The sequence below is a fragment of the Jatropha curcas genome, chromosome 7 (assembly GCF_041381405.1).
Source record: "Jatropha curcas cultivar XTBG-Jc1 chromosome 7, XTBG_Jcur_1.0, whole genome shotgun sequence".
Lineage (NCBI taxonomy): Eukaryota > Viridiplantae > Streptophyta > Magnoliopsida > Malpighiales > Euphorbiaceae > Jatropha > Jatropha curcas.
In genome coordinates, this window is record NC_143157.1 from 28,164,822 (window position 1) to 28,186,383 (window position 21,562).

The 21,562-nt window shown below is 36.5% G+C and overlaps 1 protein-coding gene across 7 annotated transcripts; it reads right to left on the reverse strand.

The window, feature by feature from the left end:
* Window positions 1–13,091: 13,091 nt before the first annotated feature.
* Window positions 13,092–20,201, reverse strand: TIC (time for coffee). 7 transcript variants are annotated; one of them, XM_012214212.4, is made up of 12 exons: window positions 19,796–20,201; window positions 19,223–19,696; window positions 18,991–19,073; window positions 18,494–18,794; window positions 17,846–18,269; window positions 17,695–17,755; window positions 17,498–17,590; window positions 17,141–17,405; window positions 16,920–16,986; window positions 16,752–16,821; window positions 16,289–16,645; window positions 13,092–16,177 (listed from the first exon to the last, which is right to left on the reverse strand). In XM_012214212.4, the coding sequence occupies exons 1-12, from the start codon at window positions 19,893–19,895 to the stop codon at window positions 13,757–13,759; spliced, it is 4,716 nt and encodes a 1,571-aa protein (XP_012069602.3). In that variant the 5' UTR covers window positions 19,896–20,201; the 3' UTR covers window positions 13,092–13,756. The 7 variants fall into 7 exon arrangements, with proteins under 7 accessions (XP_012069602.3, XP_012069601.3, XP_020534184.3 ...); XM_012214211.4 differs by having other exon boundaries at window positions 18,494–18,797; XM_020678525.3 differs by having other exon boundaries at window positions 16,752–16,818; window positions 18,886–19,073.
* Between the last annotated feature and the right edge of the window lie 1,361 nt (window positions 20,202–21,562).

Here is a 21,562-nt window from a genome sequence, read left to right on the forward strand (position 1 = left end):
TTTCTTCCCTTCACGCTGATCTCGGAATCGTCGCCCGATTCTTAATTGGTACGCGCTAAGACTAAATTCTCAATTTTTTTTTATACATATAAAAAAAGAATTAATTGATTAATGAATCTAATTGAGTAATTAAATAGATTAAGTTGAATAATAAGAAATTAGGTATAGAAATAGCTTTAAAATATATAGAACATTTATAGTCCTTTGTAAATAAGATTAGATTGGTTAGTATGTGGTAATTGCGATAGCGAATATGATTAGATAACTGGTTTAGGTTCTTTAGAATAACGTAATAGCAAATTGGTTTAGAACATTGACAAATAAATTACATGCGCTATAATTATAATTAGGAGGTTTAATAATGAGATAAGAATTTCTGGCTAATATTTATGTAAGTCAATTTAGGAATTTTAATAAATATCGTTAGGGGAAATCATAATTTAAAGTAAATAGTTATAGGGGCAATTAACAATATTATTGAATCACGCTTAGAGGTTAATATAAATTGTTAATTAGTTGATTTGAGATTATTAAGTGTGTATATGTAAGTGTGATGGATGATATCTGTAGCTTGAAGCTGATTGGCTGTCTGAAATGATTGATCGAATGATAGAAAAATAAATTTATGGCGGACGGGATTAGTTGATTGGAATTGCCCGATGGATGGGCTGTGTGTATTGATTGATAAATATACAATATATTATTATGATATTTAAACAGGTAGATAGTCTTATTTTTAGGGGAGATGCTGCCGAAATTTTAATAGAAATTAGACTAAATTTTAATTAACAACATAATTAATAAGTTTATTTAGACTAGTTTTATAATTTGGTACATAATAAATATAGTACTTTGATTATTTATTATCTTTATCATTTATTTAATTATTTACATAATTACTTATTTATTTTCATTCTCATTATTAGTATTATTTAATTATTTTCATTATCATTGTTTATTATTATTATTATTATTATTATTATTATTATTAGTGTTATTTTATCGTTGTTGTTTATTGATAATATTATTTATTTAATTATTTAATTGCATTTGAGAATGGATGTTAAATTGTGCCTTTCATTATGATGTTCAACTGATCAATATGTTTGCATTTAATTGCAATGTTTAATTAATTGTGTTGTGATATTGCTGTGCTTTGCTTGTGTGGGATTGGGATGAAGTGGGTCACCATGGGTTTGTGAGGACGGTCTGTGATATGGATCCTGATTATGATATGATATGTGACCGTCGGCCGGGAAAATGGGAGATCGGCGCCCCCGTGTGCACCTACTGTTATCGTTACTGTTAACCACAGGTTGGCTTCTTTATTGGGCGCACCTGATAATCTAGATTTGATCGCAGCCCGCAGGGTGGCCTCCTGTTGTGAGCGCCTGATGATCTAGATTTGATGGAGACGACCGGGTTGCCTCCTGTTGGTATGGAAAAGAAAAGAGGGAATGGAAAAACAATGAGAGGGCTGGTCAAGTGAGGATTAGACCGGTCGGCCAGTATGGGGGATCGGCTCCTTGGTGCACACGTTATGAGAGGATGGGCCATGTGGGAGGACGGCTCATCGGGGGTTTCGGTGACGCCACAAACCAATTTCCACGTGATGTGATTATATGAAGATGTTATTGATTGTGAGTGCTGATGACTTGCCATTTGTGTGACTGGCTGCGTGAGCATATAACTAGTCGGATGACTAGATTAATATGTTTACACATTTGTGTGACTGTGTGTGTGGTGCAAAAATTATTACTCCTTGGAAATCTCACATGTCTTGTTTGAAATTTCAGGAAGTAAGTTTTCTTTAATTTGAGTTAGGCTATGTTTCTTCGGCGCAGAGCAATAGAGAAATTTTCCTAGTTCCGTAATAATTTTATTATGTAACTATATGTATAAAAGGCTATGTATATCTAGTAGTTAATGACTCTGCAGTTGTAGAATTTGTGAATAATTAGTCATGTATTAACATAGATGATATAATTATATTGAGATAGAAATGTTAGTGTTTCAGGCTTACTACGGGCCTCGGGGGCCTTAAGCTTACCTAGGCCCTAGTGCCGGTCCGGCCCATGGAATCGGGTCGTGACAAAGTTGGTATCAGAGCTTAGGTTAGGGTTCTAGGACACAACTACGAAGTATAGGAAATTTCTTTATGTTGGGATCGGCCGTAACCAACATAAGGAAAGAAACGGTGTGATTTTTCCTCCCTAGGGATGGTGGACGCACTGGTCCCTATGAGGTGGGAAAATCCACACCTATAGCGTAGATCAAAGATTATAGAAGGAGTAATTCAAGGTTTGAAGTGAAAGTATTAGACAATAAGATAAATCTATCACGATGCATGTAGGGGCTAAAGCAGGTATCAACCCTTAGGCTAGGGAATGGAGTAATACTTGGATAGTAGTGGATTGGCCTGATCACCCAATGCATTACTTTTCATGTGAACTCTATTCCTGTCAGTGAGTAGGATAGTGTAGAGAATAAAGAGGATTTTCATTGGTATGGTAGATTCATGAACATAAATAATAACTTTGAGGTAACTAGAAATTTGTGTCTAGTTTCCAACACAACTACTGAATTTCTTTAGAGTTTATTCAAAAATATAAACTTTTTTTATTTTTGTTTTCATTTTATTTATTTGACATTTTAAATTTAAAACCCCATTTTAATTTTGAATTCAAATTGTGTTATGATAAATAATTTGAAATTGACTATTTATATAGAAAATTATTTTTGAAAGCTGTCTATTTATATCACGGGCCAATTGGATTAGATCATAAAATGAAATGATTAAAGGATAGTAAAAATTTTGAGAGAAGATTGGAAAAAGAAGAATAAGACTGGTGGAGATAATAATAAGTAAGTAGACAGTTAGTAGTCAAGTTGAGAACATGAACGCTGGAAATGTCGGGTGGCCGATTTTGGTATAGAAGTTAAGTGGCGATTAGATTTGAGGAATGTGATTGTTTAATGTATAAGTGAGAAAGATAACAATAGAAATGAACTTGGATAATTTAAGGGTATAAGGAAGGATATATGACGAGTTGTAATATATATATATATATGAGGAGTAAGTAGTAGATAAAAATTAGAAGAATTCATAAATATCTTACTAGACTTAGATAAGGAAAGGAGTTGTTGAAAATTCTAAAGTCAAATATGAAGTCAAAGATAGGTGAGTTGAATCTGAGCTTGATATAAGTTAGCAATAGGTAGAGGTTAAGTCAATAGTTCTAGACATGGTGCCTAACACTTAGTCAAATAAGACTAATTAAAATGTTAGCATTATGGTTTGAAATTGTAATCCAGAAAGGATATGGACAAAAGAGTAAAGAAGTTAACAGTATATGTAAATCAGACTCGAAGGAGTTATTGAGGTCAACTTAATGTAGTATTCGGATGGTAAGGTAGTATTAGGTTGGGAATTAACGAAATTTAATTGAAAAATCTGTGTTGATAGGTATTAGCTAAAGGTGAATATTTGAGATAGGTAATAAATGCTAAGTTGAATTATTGGTGATTAGCTAGATCGCGATTAATGATGATTAGTAGACAAAATAATTAATAAGAATACTCTCTTATCCTTAACAAATTAATAGGCAACATTAGTAGAATGGAAGGTTATCAAATGGGATTTAGGTTGTGAACGGAAGTGCGAATTACTAAGAGATATTATTATGAAAGTTAAATTTTCGTGATGAGTATTAAGATGATATAAGGAATAAGCGTTGGAAGGAGAAATTGATGGTTAAGTGGAAGGAGTGAAAATTTTTATAGGATTGAGATAGCTAAGGGATGCAGTGATTTAGGAGCTGTATAACAGATGAACTAATCTATAGTAGAGATATTATAGGGACAATCGAATTTGCATAGATGAGAAACAAAAACAATTATTTCGAAGCGGCCTGTGATATAATAGATAGCGGAAATTGCAAACGATTTTGCCTAAAGTTTTGAAGAAAAGCAACCAGTTTTCAAAAAGTTTTGATTAATAAGGGTTTTATTAAATAACACATGTGAATTGAACGAGTTAATTCTTATGATTGCAAATAAATCATAATTACAATTGTTTGCCCTTGTAAATTATGTTTGGCCTTCACAGACGAATGTCTAATAAAATTTAAATTTTCAAATGAAGTTACATGATTTTGAGAAAAATTTATGATATATGATATGTACTTTCCTATTAAACCTGGTTTTATTGTCAAATTCTATTCAAAGAAAGATTTTCTAAAGATTTCAGTAGCTGTCTAAAGATAGTGATTGGAGATTTAGGTAATAAACTCAAACTCTTGTGAGTGTTAGCTAGGTGGCACTAAATAAGATGGTTGGCGAGAGAATTACAATTAGAATACTTGACCCTTTCCTTTCGTAGGTTCATATTTTCTACTCTCGAGCTGTGCCCTTGGTGTTGGAAGTAATTTCTTATGGCGTTGCAATTCTCTGTGTGTTCATTCTTACTCCCTCCTACTACATTTCAATTCGAGGACGAATTGTCTTAAGGGGGGGAGATTGAAACACCCCGAATTTTTATTTTCGAAACCTTTGAATTTTTTTAAAATCAAAATTTAAATTTTTGACGGTATGGGCCATAAATAGTGAACAGTTTTAATTCGAGTTCAAATTTTGCAAATTGGGCCCAAGCCCAAATATAATGTCGAAAACTTTGAATCGAGAACAGTTAAATTCTCGAGTAATAAACTGAAAGTCCAGCAATTAATCTAGTAGGTATATATATATATAAATTAATTTTCCTAAAAATCAAATATGATTACTAACTATATTTTTTATTCTTATTTAGTTAATGGAGGAAATGTTATGAAACCTAATTAAAATAATTAAAATAAATTGAACCGGACTCGAAACGCAAATTGATTTTTTCGAAAACCATACGATTAGGCCGAAAACCGAGTGAAAAACTCGAAAACCAAACAAATAAGACCAATCACTGAATCGGACCGAACCGGTTTGAATCGAACCGGAATGGCCCAGCCCACTTTCCTTCCTTCCTTTTCTTTCTCTTTCTTTTCTCTCCTTCTTTTTCCCTTCTTCCTCCTTGCGCGCGCGACAGTCTCTCCTCTCCCTCTCCTTCGCGTTTCCGGCCACCGTTCAACAAGATGAAGGCGGCGATCGGTTCTTCTGGCGATGCTGGTCACGTTTCCAACCTCCCCTCGCTCCGATTGGACCTTCAGCGGCGCGAATCGAGATCATCTCCTCCGACAGTCATACCCTTTGATCTCCGGCGACTTCTCGCGATTTCCGACGGGCTCAAGGTGAACTGAAGGTCTCGATCGACTCCTCTCCTCCACGTGAACAATTCCCCTCCATTGATTTGTGATTTTGCTTGAGTTTTGACGAACCACCATGGATGGCGGCTTCAAGGTGACTGTGGAGGTCGATCCGGCCAAACGAGCCACTGCCTCATCAAACCGATGGTAGATTTGAACTCCTCGCGAAAATTGGAGTCAGGTGGTGGTGACCTTGCAATTTTCTGGGCGGTGTCGATTTTCCGGCCACCGTGCACGGCGGCGGCGGCGGCGGTCCGGTGACCGGCCGGCGACACTCCGGTGAGGCCTCGATAGACAGGATTTTCTTCCCTTCACGCTGATCTCGGAATCGTCGCCCGATTCTTAATTGGTACGCGCTAAGACTAAATTCTCAATTTTTTTTTATACATATAAAAAAAGAATTAATTGATTAATGAATCTAATTGAGTAATTAAATAGATTAAGTTGAATAATAAGAAATTAGGTATAGAAATAGCTTTAAAATATATAGAACATTTATAGTCCTTTGTAAATAAGATTAGATTGGTTAGTATGTGGTAATTGCGATAGCGAATATGATTAGATAACTGGTTTAGGTTCTTTAGAATAACGTAATAGCAAATTGGTTTAGAACATTGACAAATAAATTACATGCGCTATAATTATAATTAGGAGGTTTAATAATGAGATAAGAATTTCTGGCTAATATTTATGTAAGTCAATTTAGGAATTTTAATAAATATCGTTAGGGGAAATTATAATTTAAAGTAAATAGTTATAGGGGCAATTAACAATATTATTGAATCACGCTTAGAGGTTAATATAAATTGTTAATTAGTTGATTTGGGATTATTAAGTGTGTATATGTAAGTGTGATGGATGATATCTGTAGCTTGAAGCTGATTGGCTGTCTGAAATGATTGATCGAATGATAGAAAAATAAATTTATGGCGGACGGGATTAGTTGATTGGAATTGCCCGATGGATGGGCTGTGTGTATTGATTGATAAATATACAATATATTATTATGATATTTAAACAGGTAGATAGTCTTATTTTTAGGGGAGATGCTGCCGAAATTTTAATAGAAATTAGACTAAATTTTAATTAACAACATAATTAATAAGTTTATTTAGACTAGTTTTATAATTTGGTACATAATAAATATAGTACTTTGATTATTTATTATCTTTATCATTTATTTAATTATTTACATAATTACTTATTTATTTTCATTCTCATTATTAGTATTATTTAATTATTTATTTATTTTCATTATCATTGTTTATTATTATTATTATTATTATTATTATTATTAGTGTTATTTTATCGTTGTTGTTTATTGATAATATTATTTATTTAATTATTTAATTGCATTTGAGAATGGATGTTAAATTGTGCCTTTCATTATGATGTTCAACTGATCAATATGTTTGCATTTAATTGCAATGTTTAATTAATTGTGTTGTGATATTGCTGTGCTTTGCTTGTGTGGGATTGGGATGAAGTGGGTCACCATGGGTTTGTGAGGACGGTCTGTGATATGGATCCTGATTATGATATGATATGTGACCGTCGGCCGGGAAAATGGGAGATCGGCGCCCCCGTGTGCACCTACTGTTATCGTTACTGTTAACCACAGGTTGGCTTCTTTATTGGGCGCATCTGATAATCTAGATTTGATCGCAGCCCGCAGGGTGGCCTCCTGTTGTGAGCGCCTGATGATCTAGATTTGATGGAGACGACCGGGTTGCCTCCTGTTGGTATGGAAAAGAAAAGAGGGAATGGAAAAACAATGAGAGGGCTGGTCAAGTGAGGATTAGACCGGTCGGCCAGTATGGGGGATCGGCTCCCTGGTGCACACGTTATGAGAGGATGGGCCATGTGGGAGGACGGCTCATCGGGGGTTTCGGTGACGCCACAAACCAATTTCCACGTGATGTGATTATATGAAGATGTTATTGATTGTGAGTGCTGATGACTTGCCATTTGTGTGACTGGCTGCGTGAGCATATAACTAGTCGGATGACTAGATTAATATGTTTACACATTTGTGTGACTGTGTGTGTGGTGCAAAAATTATTACTCCTTGGAAATCTCACATGTCTTGTTTGAAATTTCAGGAAGTAAGTTTTCTTTAATTTGAGTTAGGCTATGTTTCTTCGGCGCAGAGCAATAGAGAAATTTTCCTAGTTCCGTAATAATTTTATTATGTAACTATATGTATAAAAGGCTATGTATATCTAGTAGTTAATGACTCTGCAGTTGTAGAATTTGTGAATAATTAGTCATGTATTAACATAGATGATATAATTATATTGAGATAGAAATGTTAGTGTTTCAGGCTTACTACGGGCCTCGGGGGCCTTAAGCTTACCTAGGCCCTAGTGCCGGTCCGGCCCATGGAATCGGGTCGTGACAAATACTTTTTTACTCTGTTCTATAATTAGTTTTGTTTTTTTGTTTTATGTTTGTTTTACTTTTTTTCCCTTAATCTAGCTTTATATTAATATTAAATGATTCATAAACACTTCATTAAAATTGAATTAACTCATTAAACTATTTTTAAAATTAATAAAAATATAATAAAGGTTATAAAAGTTATGGAATTGTTTAAAATAGATTATGGTAATAATGATTTTATCTATTTAAAAATTTAATTAATAGGATAGAATAAAATTTCTCTCTTTGAAAAAAATAAATAAGATTATAAATTAAGACAGAAAGAAAGGAAAGTCTAATTACTCTTTGTGCATTCTTTAATTATTATAGTCTACTTTAATAATTATTATTTTCGTTCTATTTTGTTTGCTTGTTATTTTTTTTTTATGGATATTACAAAATATTTGCGAGGTTTTTAGATTTTAATATAAGAATAATTATTTTTTTTCATGATAACCTTTACAATCTTTTATTAAATGATGAAATTTTATTAATATCTTTGATAAGATAAAATTTTGTTGATTAAAATTTTAATATACATATTTTATCAAATAATATAAATAAAATGAGATGGAAGGAATATTATTTTATTTTATATGATTATTCCGATTTTGATAATACAATTACCATTTAGTCTACCATTAAAATTAAGAAATGAAAAGAAGATGATAAGACAGGTCTTAAAAAAATTTAAAATTATAATTATTATTTTCGACGAAGATAAGGTTAAAATTGAAAATATTAATTAATAATTTAAATGACAGAAATTATTAAGTAATTAACTTTCAAAAAAAATTAAAGATTGAGCTTTCAAATTAACCTATTTTGAAAGGACTAGCCATTAAAATTGACCTGAATTAATTAAAATGGATAATTAGTTGAGCAAAAAATTCAATGAATCAAGTAATTTAAAATGAAGTGATCAGTCAAGCTGTTATTGCAAATATAGATAAGGTTTTATTACTAATAGAATTTGAAAATTACTTGTCTTTTTTTATTATTATTTGAAAATAAAATTCTTTCATCTCAATTGTCATGACTACATCAGCTGAAACTATTACAATCACTTGATAAGTGGACCACCACAAGGAAGATGGGAAAAAATAATAAATAAATAAGATTAAACAAAGACTTTTCAATTGGATGCTTATAAGGCTTTTGGAAGACTGCAACACTAAGGTCAAATAAATAATTTTTTAAATATAAAAAAATAAAATGCTATTATTTAAATCCTATTAAATAATAGTTCTTTGGTTTTCAAAGCCTATTAAGATGCTTCTTCTTTATAAGAATTTTATATTATTCCTATAATATCACTATCCAACAAATAAAACTTAATCAATTATTTTAAATATATTTCAAAACATAAAAAAATAATTAATAATAATTTCCAACCATTAACTTAACAAGTGTTATGTGTTTGTATTTATTTAAATAATTGTAAGTAAATTGGCTAATCATGTCCTTTTTGTAAGTCTCATTTAGGCTGAGCTTAATAATTAATTATTAGGTTGAAAATTTTTGATATTGACTATACGTTGAATGGAAAATTTACTTATAAATCAATCACTGTCGACCCCACTATGGTTTAAAAAAAAAAAATTATAGTTTAAAACAAAGAAAAGGTTCATCTCATTTCATTTCCCAATTCAGAAGTGCTTCTGCAAGTGGGTCAATGGGTATCGCTTTAATTAATTAAATTCATGACCTTAATTCGTGATTATGACTCAATTCTCACTCATACCTATATCTAATTTATTTACTTAAAATCTATAAAAATGATAAGACATATTTAATGAAGAAAAATTTACGAGATTCTGAAACGAGATTAATTTTATATTTATTTAAAAAAGTAGAAAAATACTGTTTGAAAATAAAAATAAAAAATAAGATATGCAGCCTGCAAATGATTTGATGGCATAATTAAACTGTTATTAGAGGCCTAATTGGCATAAGTAGACATTGATTAAAAAATTAAGCAATTATAAAAAAATGAGAAAGTAATAATTAAAAATGAGACATTAAAAAGTCAATTTAGCATTTTATAATCTACATGAAAATAAAATATTTATATTGAAATATATTCTATACCCAATGCATGACATTACCATACAACCAGCTCAAAAAAAATTATCATTTTTAATTATTATATTATAGACGTACTACTAATCAATCACATGTATAATATTAAATCATTAATTTTATAATAGGTTCTTCAAACTTTACGTGATTTAAATGAAAATAGTCCAACAAATGGCTATTACAACGTTTTCAATGTCAAACATGTCCCATCACAATTCACGCAAATCAAAGAGACCAGACACACCTTTCGGGTTTTATTGAAAACTCTAGGCGACCTGACGTTTTCGCAGTGGCGGGAATGATGATGTAGCCGAGACCCGAATTCTGAAAACGGACAGTTGTAACATTGCGGTGACGGTAAATCAAGAAAAAGAAAAAGAAAAGAACTTCAAGAAATGGTTCTCTCTGAAAGAACGTTAGAAGAAGAAGAAGAATAACTGTGACATTGATGGTGAAATATGGAGAATGATGCTATTGCAAGGCTTTTTGTCTCGCGAGTAGTAGTTGCTCTTATTACTTGAGGTTTAGAAGGATTTATAATTTGTAGGTTCCATTTTCTTTTTCACAGGAAGAAGATAAGCAAAGTGCTTGCTTTGTTTTGTTTTTCCTTTTTTTTTTTTTTTAAAAAAAAAATGATTGATTGATTGGAGGGGCCACCACCGAAAACTACGGTGGACAAGTAGGGACCCACCAATGCACCACCCATATTTGAAGGTGGGGGTGGGGACAAGGAGCGGCGCCACATTGAACATGACCGTCCAAAATGGCTAATTTACAGGGGTTTGGTTGGTTTAATGCTGAATGGTTATGTCGATGTCCTTAGATTGTGTCGTGGCTTTTTATGGACTCGCGATTGTCCATGGCTCGCTGTCGCTGGGTACTTGACTTGTCTACGATTGCGTCCGCGTGAACCGGTGGTTTTAGGAGCTGTAGATAGATATTATTAGGGCAAATATGTAACATTACCATTCAATTTAGCAATTAATCTAAATGGAATATATATATATATATATATATATATATACACCCATCATTGTAGTGTACAAAGGAGCTTTCACTCATTTGTTGGCTTATCCAAATGAATCATTGATGAATCTTGAACCATTGTCCACCGGAAAGAAATGCCTCTCTCACAAGAAGATTTTGAATAAGGGCCCCTCCACTTTTTATGATGCCTCTAGGTGTGTTGCACACACCACTTTCTCACATTATCTCTCCTCTTTTTATTTTGCATATTATTCCATTCATATAACATTTAGTGAAATATATAAAATTTAATCTCTTGAGTTTCCGCGTTACTCTTTGAATTTTACTTTTTCTAATAATCTCAATTAATGGTAACTTTCAAAATTTTTGACTTTTACATATAAAAAATATTAATTTGATTATGGTTAATACAACTCCTTGAAATAATAATTTTTACATCTTTTAACTATTCAATAAATATATAATGAATTTAATTTTATAGTTGAGGTGTTCAATTGGCAAAATAAAAATTGAAAATGTCATATGTTTTTCATAAAAACTTAGGGATAAATTCATGTATTGAGTCTCGGATTATTTATTTTGTTCAATACATAGTAGTTAGTTAAAACAAAAACTTAATTTCTTTTACCAAAAGAATGATTAGTTAAATTGTTACCCCACATCTTGACTTGAAGCTTCCTTATTTTTGTATTCGAAAATATTATTGCTTGTTCCACAAAACCTTACGATAGTGTATAACTACTCAAAACTTAGTCCACATTTCGTACATTTATTAAAGAAGAGAAAACTCATTATGATTTTCTATATTTCTTGTTTCCAAAACTATGCAATTTAAACTTGTTAGTTAATAGTTAATGAGGCTTCATTTTCTATGATAACATGCAGAAGAGAAGGGTTTATATAGTTGTGAGTTGTGACCCTTTGGCTATTTCTATCTCTAGGAGACTCGGAGATTGTGGGGTCAACAGGTTGGATAACCTAATCTTGGGTGGGATAACGTAATCTTGCAATTGTATAATAAATAAATAAATAATAGTACTACTTACTAGTAAAGTGGAGGGACATGGGATTGGGATGGGATTGCTCTTTCCCATTAAGTGGTTCTCTTTGTGGGACCTTTCTCCCTCTCTAACCTGATGATAATTTATAGGCAGAGGAGGCCAAAGACGACTCTCTTTTCTAAAACTATCTTTTGTTTGTCTTTTCTTCTTTCGGTAATTCACATGGCAAAGATAAAAAATGAACTGAAGAAATAAAATAGTTGCTTTATTTTCTTCTCTTTCATCCAAAAAAGTGAGTGTACAATAATTAAAGAAATGTTAATTACCATGGGTAAGTTTAATTTATCCACCGATTCTTGAATATCTGTTAGGTAATATAAAAAATATATATATATCTCTAATTCTTACTATTCCTAAATACTACTAGTTGAAAAGAAAACGAAAGAAGTGGGAGGGAACACGTGTGCAGAAGAGAATAGCTTTACAGAATCGTACCTACAGACAAGGCAAGATGAGAATAACGTAGGACCAGTGTTTTACTGAGGAAAGAGAAAGTGGGGCCAATTAATAGAGTTACAAAACAAGGAGGGAGAGAGAAGGAGAGGGTCCAAGTCAGCAAGGGCATAATTGGGACCTGAACACATATATCTTATGGAAGATAGATAAGATACTATTGAAAATCTAATGTTATAATGAGAATTATTATTATAATTATTATAAGAATAAAGTACTTGTGAAAGATAAAGTCATCACATCCACAAAAAGTAGAAATAAGCCACGTGTAAGATACTGACAACAATGAGACGCACCCTTTTCAACAAGCCACTTTTGCCTAAGGACAGGCAATGGCAACACTATTTACAATTACACCTACCAAACTATTTAGTATTTACAATAATATTAGCACCATAGTATAATTTTATATTTTATACACACAAGAACAGGAAAACAATAAAGGGCATCCACCAAGTGGGGCACATTAGGACCCACCCACATGCATAAAACAAAAAACAATCCTGACTCCTGACTGATTCTTCTTCACACAACGGAACTGGAGCTCCTACACTTCCAAGTTTCAACTGTAAAGTCCCTATGCCTATATAGACCTATGAAATCAAATATCTAATCTTCTTCCTCCATCATCCCTGAGACTGAGAAAACCTAGAGCACAGACCTCAAGCATCTTCTTCTCCTCTATTCATAGTATTTACCCCGAAAATCAAATGACCCAGAAGAATTTTATAGATATGTATACTATATATGAATAAAAAAACACAAAGAAATTTAAAGCTTGGTGGCATCATCATGACAGAGGAGAAGAACAAGGACAGATTTTTAAATAAAAAAAATGAGAGGGTTGCTCTTATATGTGCCAGACATATACATACACACCCTCCATTGCATATATATATGTTCAAAGATAATTGTCTACTGCTCCTGGAAAATAAAATTAGACCCCCCAAATATAAAACAGAAAAATCTAACAGAAGTTGAGTAAAGAAGAAACCCTCCATTTACTAACAAAGAACAAGGAGGGAGAAGGTCCTTTTTCTGTCCCTCTCCTCTCCATTTTCACCGTCTTTCCCCCTCCATCCCCTACTACAAAACACTTTGGTCAAACTTTTCTTTTTGCCTATCTTGGCCCATCGAATTTAATTACAAACTTGAAGATCAACATTGTCAGGCTATCAACACAATGCTGAGATCAATGCACATAGCAAGCAAATTCCATGATACATATGCCATTCCCACCTGTTAGTTAAACTTCTTTTTCCAAAATGTGGGTTCTCATCCGAATGGCAGGCTTCCCTTGAATACTTCCATGAGTTCCCGCAATTCTTTGCAGGCAGCCAAAAGGGCAATGCAACTCGATCCCCCCCAGCTCACCAAAATCTCAATTCAGTTTTTGGTTGTTCACTTCATCGCCTCCTGTCTGGGGGTTGCCATGAGAAGTGCTCTGAAGAAATTATTTTACTCCGCAGCAGGTTGTTTATGCTCTGCTGGCTTTACCTGAACAGCAGTTGGAACTGCATGAACATAAGAGAGCCCAGCAGGTACAAGATGTGGCTTTCCAGAGGTCTGTGCAGCAGCAAACTGGGCATGGATAAGACCCTGTGAAGGTAGCCCACCACCTTTCATACTGTTTGCAGCAACAGCCTTTGCAGGATCTGTAGTGGCAGTATTAGGAAGAGAAACAGGACATAACAACATCCCTGCTGAGGAGGTCACTGACAAACCTTGTGGCTGCTGCTGTTGTTCACTGCGATGTCTTTGGAGATAAAACCCACTTGGAGCTGATGTTGTATGTGCTGAACTTGCAGCATGTTGAACTTGGGCTTGCATAAAACTATTATTGTAAAGCATCTGGGCTTGCTGCAGTGCATGCTTTGGTAGCTGCTGCTGTTGCTGCTGCGGCAACTGAGACTTGGTACCAGAGCTATTTGTAGGCGTGGAGTTATGGGGATGGCCAAGAATTGAAGGAATATTTCTCCCACCAACTGGAGACGATTTTTGAGCAGGCATTGATGAGGAGTTCTTGGGCTGCTGAGATGAGAGAGTAGATGATTGCCCACCCTTGTTACCTGTAGAAGTGGAAGTGGTCCTTGGGCTCCCACCAGCACTCTTTGAAATTGATGTTGTTGGAGAACCAACCACCATTGGAGGAGATTGGGATTGATTGCTATTAGGAACTTGTTGCCCTTGAGGTGCAGATGATGATTTTGGGTTGGATGCAAAAGATATTTGCGTCTGGCCTTGTTGGATGCGGCCTTGCTGTTGGGGAAGGTTTTTGAGAGATGATGAAGTGGAGGCAAGAGATGGAGAAGGACCTTGAGAAGTAGTGGTCCTAACAGAATTCTTCCACTGTGGAGATTGAACTGGACTACTGTTGCTTTGGACAAGATTTGGAGGAAATCCAGAGAGTGCATTGGGGAACTTGACAGCCATCGATGAAGATGAAGAAATGTGGTCAGAGAACACACTTCCATTACTTGTAGCCTGAGTTTTACTTCGAGCAGAAGCAGCAGCCGCAGCAGCAAATTGATGCTGCTTTTGAAGTTGAATCATTTGCTGCTGCTGCTGATTCCGCTGCAGTTGCTGCGGCACATTTGAAGCATTCACTGTGCTGATAGAGGCTGACATAACAGTACTGATCGATCTAGCAGGAGTAGACCCAAGGTTAAGGGTTCGTGCTGAACTATCAATCACAGTGTTGCCTGGAAGTGTTGAAACTGATGTATCTGTTAAATCTGGCAGGGAAAAAGCAATAGACTGTCCAGCAGTTGCTTGAGCCTTCCCCCCTGGCATAACTTTTCTCTCTTCTTCTACATTCGAACCATCGTTTCCGCTTGTTTTTCCTTCTTCGGAAACACGGTAATTCTTTTTCTGCTGTGTTGCTTGGGCAACTGCAGCAGCAGCCATGAAAGGATACCCATGCCTTGCGGCCTCAGGAAAGCTTTGGAGAATAGCATGATTTTGTGCGATTGACGAAATATCAAGGCTGGGAGCATTTGTGGCTCCATTGATGGAAGCAAATGACATGGCAAAAGCCTGAGAATGTTCAACTCCAACTTTTGAGCCCTGTGGTTGTGATTGCTGCTGTTTCTTTTCCCCAGCATTGCCACTTCCACTTGTGGAACCACCCATTGTCGGTGGAGTCATCAGAGTAAAGTTTGGCGGGTGTATGGGCATTGCAAAATTCTGACCATAAATACTCATGTTTGCACGAGAGGCTCGGCTATCAGCAGTAGAAGGGCTATCTTCACTACCTAATTCACTCTCAAGTTGGCGAGTTTGATGAGGCATATGATGATTTTGTATTTGCTGCCTCTGTTGAAGCTGCAACGACTGTGATGTCTGGTTTTTAGAGGTTGGAAAGACTTGCAAATTTCCACTACCACCATTGACGCTACTGCCATGTGGTCTTTGCTGCTGATTGTGCACGTGCTTCTGGGATGATGAGGAACCACTAGAAATGCTTGGGTGCTGATGACCCAGTTGGCCTTGTTGAGAGTGTGGGGTTTGAAGCTGGGTAGGATGGATCATTTGGGATGAATAGAAAGGACCATTGAAGAAAGGCATTGCCTGGGGAGGGGTTCCTCTATAGGTTGGAGTGGATACATGTGCTGGAATTGGAATTGGGTATGCACTGTTCTGTAAAATTGCCAAGTACTGGGGTTCACTGCCAGGCATATTGGGGTAGTTGAAGCTCACTGCTGTGGCACCAGCTACAGCAGTTGCTGTGGCACTAATTGAGGCAGAATTTGAGGCACTCGGTGAAGCAGTGTTACCTGCAGCAACAGGAGCAGATTTTAAAGTCCCAGGTCGTACAGAAGCAGCAGCAGCAGCAGCAGCCTGTTGTTGATTCAATGGGAAGATAAAAGCAGGAGCATGCTGAAATTCAAAAAAATGAAAGCAAACTTGTTTCAAAATTCAATTCCAAAAATAGTTCTCCATGAAAAACGCTGCAAACTGGGTAAAAAAAAAAAAAAAAAAGCAGCTTACCAATATATTACTGGGTGCTCCTGGGGGTAGAGGTTGCTGAAGCAAAATCTGCTTTCTTTGCGCAGAATCTACAATGTTGGAATTTTGAGAGCTCTTCTCCTTCCCAGAGTGACCAGGAAAGATGGCCAGACCCTGACCCTTGTCCTGCGCAGAGTTCACAGCCCTGCCAGAATGCAAATCTGCTGAGGGCACCACATTCACGTTGCAGGCCTTTGCCCCAAACTGTAAAGCAGAACCAGCTACTGCCGGCCAGAAAGGATTCCTTGCCAATTGCTGTTGGCAATGAATAGTCCGTGCAATGTAGTAATGGGTCGCACACCTTTTTGGCCTTGGTTGGCCAAAAAGCAGATGTGGAGGCTATAAAAATTGAGCGTAAAAATCATCAGCATTGAGAGAAGACCCAAAATTAAAAGAATGGAAGAATAAGACCTTAGACAACACGAAAGAAAATTTAGTTATATACCTGTACTGCTGCAGAAGGAACGGTGCTTCCATCCATGGATACAACCCCTTGCAGAGGCGCCATATATCTGCTGATTAAAAGGTTGTGTCATTTCCCGGAGAAAAGAGTTTAGAGGTGGATGGATGAAGGAAAAGATCAAAGAATACAAACAAAACAATCTGACCATACCCCATGTGAGGAAGCCCACCAGGCCAGCTAGCCATAGACATAGGTAGAGGTAACGAACTTGATTGAGCTGAGGACAATACAAAAAAGAAAAAATTGATTCAGCTCAGCTACAAAGTTGGGAGATTGGAGAAAAATTCATGGAAAACAAATTGATGTCTACCATCAAGAAACACACCCCCACCCCACCCCAAAAAAAAAATAATAATAAATAAATAAATTACCAGCTTTCTCAGTGCCTAGTGTCTGTTGCTTCTGAATATTTTGGTGCGCCTTATTACCAATTCCAGTAACATCAACGCTGTCTCTATCAGATTTCTCCAAATCAAGCTGCAGATCAATATTCCTCTCTTTATTAACAATAACAACTGGCTTTTGGGATTCAACTTCTTCGGCTGCCACTTTTGCCTTCTTGTCCTCTGATTCCACATTCACATCTTTTCGAATTTTCACTGCCTTATCATCTTCTTTGACCACTGGTTTGATCTCCTGCAAATAAATCCAGTGATTGATACCATTATTTTCACGTACCAAACAAGACTACTAGATGATAAGTAAGACATAGTAGGTGGGCCATTCACCATTTCAACATTTGCGACTATAGGTTTAGGATCTACAGCTACGAATCCGACTTCACTGTCCCTTTCTGGTGATGATCTTACAGGAGGCGGAGCCTGCGACCCAAAAATTGAAGGAGGCAAATAAAGAGCGTATCAGGATCCCACATTGAATTTTCTAAAAAGGGAGAACTGATTCCACGAATAGTAAATGATCCTACCATCAGATCTATCTGGAACTTCTCTTCTCGCTGGGTTTCAATCTCAAGAACAGTAGTATTCCTGGATTTAAGAAAGAAAAAATCAGAATCCCATCTTCAAAATTACCAAGAAATAATGACATTAAAAAGGGCATTCATATTCGATGCTCACACTTTAGTAGCTGTCACACTCTCACGATCTTCATCCAGTCTATGACCATCAGGTGGAGATTCCTTCTTAGGCGACCGATGCTCCTCTTTGTTCACAGCCAAATCTCTACTATCTGATTCTTGAACTGACGTCTTTGAGTCGTGTAATGAGTCGTGTAATGGATTACTCTCAGACTTCAATAGCTCCTGCTGCTGTGGCGGTTCTGTCGATGCCGGTGCCGTTTGACTGGCTACCATCTCGTGTGAGAGGACGCCATTTTCGGCTGTGGATCCTGAATTCTTATCCAAATTAGATGAGCTAGTTTCGATTTTAGGAGGCTGATCTATCTCGACCTTTGTTGTAGAAATGGGACTATTTCGGACGGGATAAACTGATGGGTTCTCCTCCTCGTACTTGACTGGTCGAGGTCTTTTCCTCTTTGGTGCTTCAGATTTGTATCAAAATAACCACAGAAAACCATCAGTAAGAAACCAAAAGCACAACTCCCTTCCTGTCAAGCTACTGATAGAAACATGAAAATAAGGAACCATAATTGGATCCCAAATTGTCACTTCCCCAGTTTCTTAGCAGGTAAAAAGAGCATTGGGATGAAGAGTAGTTAAATGGAATATGGACCCCCTTGAGCTTTTGAAGGCTCAAGCAACTCACCAATTGCAGACATGGGAGTGGATGAACTAGAATTAGTGGGGGGAATCGAAGATGACTGAGGAATCGTAGACGGTGAGTTGGAGATCGGTGATGACACTCTGGATTTGGCATCCCCTGTAGACTTATTGTTGCTGTTCGAATCAAACCTCATCGAATCATTTGCAATTTCTTGCTTAGTGGGTCCTTGGGGCTGCCTCATCAAGCCATACAAAACCTCAGCAATCTCGATCTCAATCTCCTCCTGAGCTGAGGAAGTGAACTTAGATGAAGATTTTGGCGGTCTCTGCTTCGGTCCATTAGGCTTCTACAACAGAAGAAAAACACTTCTTACTCGATTGAACCAGAAACACAAAATCAAAACCATAGAATATAGATTAATATCCAGGACTGACCATCTTCTTCTTAACAGAAACATTAGAAGAAGACGGTGAGACCGGAGCTGGAGAGGCCGATGCTGAAGCCAGCATCGCTGCAACGCTTGGTCCAGTCGATCTCACCGGAGACGTAGAAGCTTGCCGGTGAATTTGCTCGGCACCAACTCCACAACTTGAAGCCCATTCATGAGACCTCTTCGTAGATGCTGAAAATCAAAATAACAAACAAAATCATATCAATAATCCTGAAACCCCAATCCGACCGAGGAGATAAAAATACAAATACACAAGCTATCCACAAAAAATCTCAAACTTGTTTTTTTTTTTCCTATTTAAATCTCTTCCACCTCTCTACCTGACCGAGCTTTTCTAGGCACCGACACACCAATCATCTCATCGGGTGCCTTCCATGGAGCTGTCGCCGGAGCGGCTCTAAAAACTTTGGTAGGCGGCGGAAAGCTTTTCCGATGGTGATGGTTCGACAAAGAAGATGAAGAGAGGGACGAAGGATTTGGCGGAAGCATCCTCATAGAGCTACCTACACCACCACCATCATCGTCATCCTCCTCTTCATCATCATTTACACTCTCCTCCGAGCTCTCATCGCCTACATCTTCTCTATTGCTCCCGTGCATCAACCTGTCTCCTCTTCTCCTCTTACCCCTACTGCTCATCCGATCTCTGTCCCTGTCCCTCTCTCTATCACGGTCTCGGTCTCGGTCTCGCTCTCTGTCTCTATCTCTGTCGCGATCCCGATCTCGATCTTTTTTCCCCGTCCCTCGATCTCGTAGCCTCGCAGTTTCCTGCAACTCTATCGGACCATCATCCTCTGCAATAAGAAAACAAAATCCAGTTAAAAATTAATTGCAACGACAACGTTTCATCAGAATCAAAGAGCTTAGATCTGATTGAAAAAAAAAATTTGAACCTGGAGAGTCTCTTAGGCTACCGCTTCTGTGTCGCCTTCTAGATGTTAAACCATTGGTAGCGGCCATACTGACTCTTCTAGCTTCTCTATTTCTCTCCATCTCCGTTATGCTTTTCTATTAACAAATCCGTTATAAATAGAAGGGTATTATTTTTATATCTCATCACCAGAGCATTATTAACCGGAAACGGAGGGTAGGTCACCGGAATTTGCAGATTTAGACCTATTTTCAGCCTTCTTAAGCTGATTCTTTACAATCAACAATCTTCAATGAAGCAGTGTTAAAAGATCTTCCCTTAACTTATCTTCACCCTACTCCTCCACCGTGCCCTTCTCTCTCTCTCTCTCTCAGTATCTCTCTCTCCTCAAATCTTCCTCTGTCCTCTTTTTGTGCTCACATCTTCTTCCCTCATCTTTTTAGCTATTTCACTCTCAGCCAAACCCGCTCTGGCCTTAATTGGACGGCCGCGATTTGTTTAGTGTATTACATGGATTCATCTGAGGCGTTGGATGAAGGACGAATCCAACGGAAGCCATTGGCTAAAACCAGCATGGCAAAATCTAGACCGTCAAACAATATTGCTCCTGTGATTTCTTTAACTTTTCTGCATAATTCCGCCACGTATTAACCTTTTTCCTTCCTCCTCAAGCTTCCATGTTTACTCCTCACTACCTATTTGAGTATTTTATTATTTTGTTCCAACAAATAAAAAACTGATTAGTCGATAATTAAATTAATACTAAATTTGTACTATGCTAGACGATGAGTGAGAAAAAAAAAAAAAAAACAAACCGCAGCCCACGAATCGCGATCAAAATTTGAAACAAAAGAAAAAAATAATAATAACAGCCCTTGAATTTCCCAAAGAGATGTCGTCACCGGCAATAGCCGGTAACTGAGACCTTGGTAAAGCAACATGACGATCACAAGGAATCTAGGTGACCGCAGAAAATATCGTTCCAACCGGTCAACTCCATTATTTCGGTTCCACGTTTCTTTACTTTCTATATAAATTATTATTAGATTTAATTATTACGGATGAGAGCAACCTACAGTATATTTCCAAAAAAAGACAGGTGGACCCCACGTGAAAGTAACCAAATTTAGAGAATTCGATGGATGCGATCTAGCATAATGAGTAAGATCAAACATATGCACCGTTGGATTTTAGTCTGACGTGGCCAGAGCATCAATTAAACAAATCCCACAACCCAGATTCCAACCAGCAAAAAAATCCGAGCTGGCAGCGAACCAAGAGGCTCGATTGCACTCATGTTGATCAGTGAGCCAGATATCTGCCGTTTATCTCAATCCTATCATCCATCCAACGGTTAAGATCCATGCAGAGCCTGTTCAGGAAACTAGAGTCACGGTCACGGAACTTCCGAGAAATGTGGGTCCCTTCACATATTAGCTGCCCCTCCCCATCTTGAAATTTCTTTTCATCGCGTTAGCCTTATTTTCACGTTCGCAAGATGGTGGCAGCTTATTGGTGACGTGTGTTGGGTCCCACCTTGTACACATAAAAAGGGAACCCACCCAGCTAGAACCTACTCCCCGGTCAAATTTCACCGCGCGGTTAATGAAAATAAAATAAAATGTTGTACAGTAGTATTATATTATATTCAGTTTTAAAAGAGAAGTGTGACCTGGATAAAAGTAACCAGACAACATAAGATATTATACAATATAATTTATAAATATAATATAAATATAATATAAAAATATTCCTGCTTTTAATCCACGCGTGCATCGCGGAATTCACA

What these genes read in the sequence shown, in the direction of transcription:
- TIC (XM_012214207.4), bottom strand. Translation starts at nt 19,895, where the DNA reads ATGGAGAGAAATAGAGAAGCTAGAAGAGTCAGTATGGCCGCTACCAAT. An exon ending in CACTCCCATGTCTGCAATTG is followed by an intron (nt 18,270 to 18,493) that starts GTGAGTTGCTTG and finishes ACAAATCTGAAG; the next exon opens with CACCAAAGAGGAAAAGACCT. An exon ending in TTCCTTCTGCAGCAGTACAG is followed by an intron (nt 16,646 to 16,751) that starts GTATATAACTAA and finishes CAATTTTTATAG; the next exon opens with CCTCCACATCTGCTTTTTGG.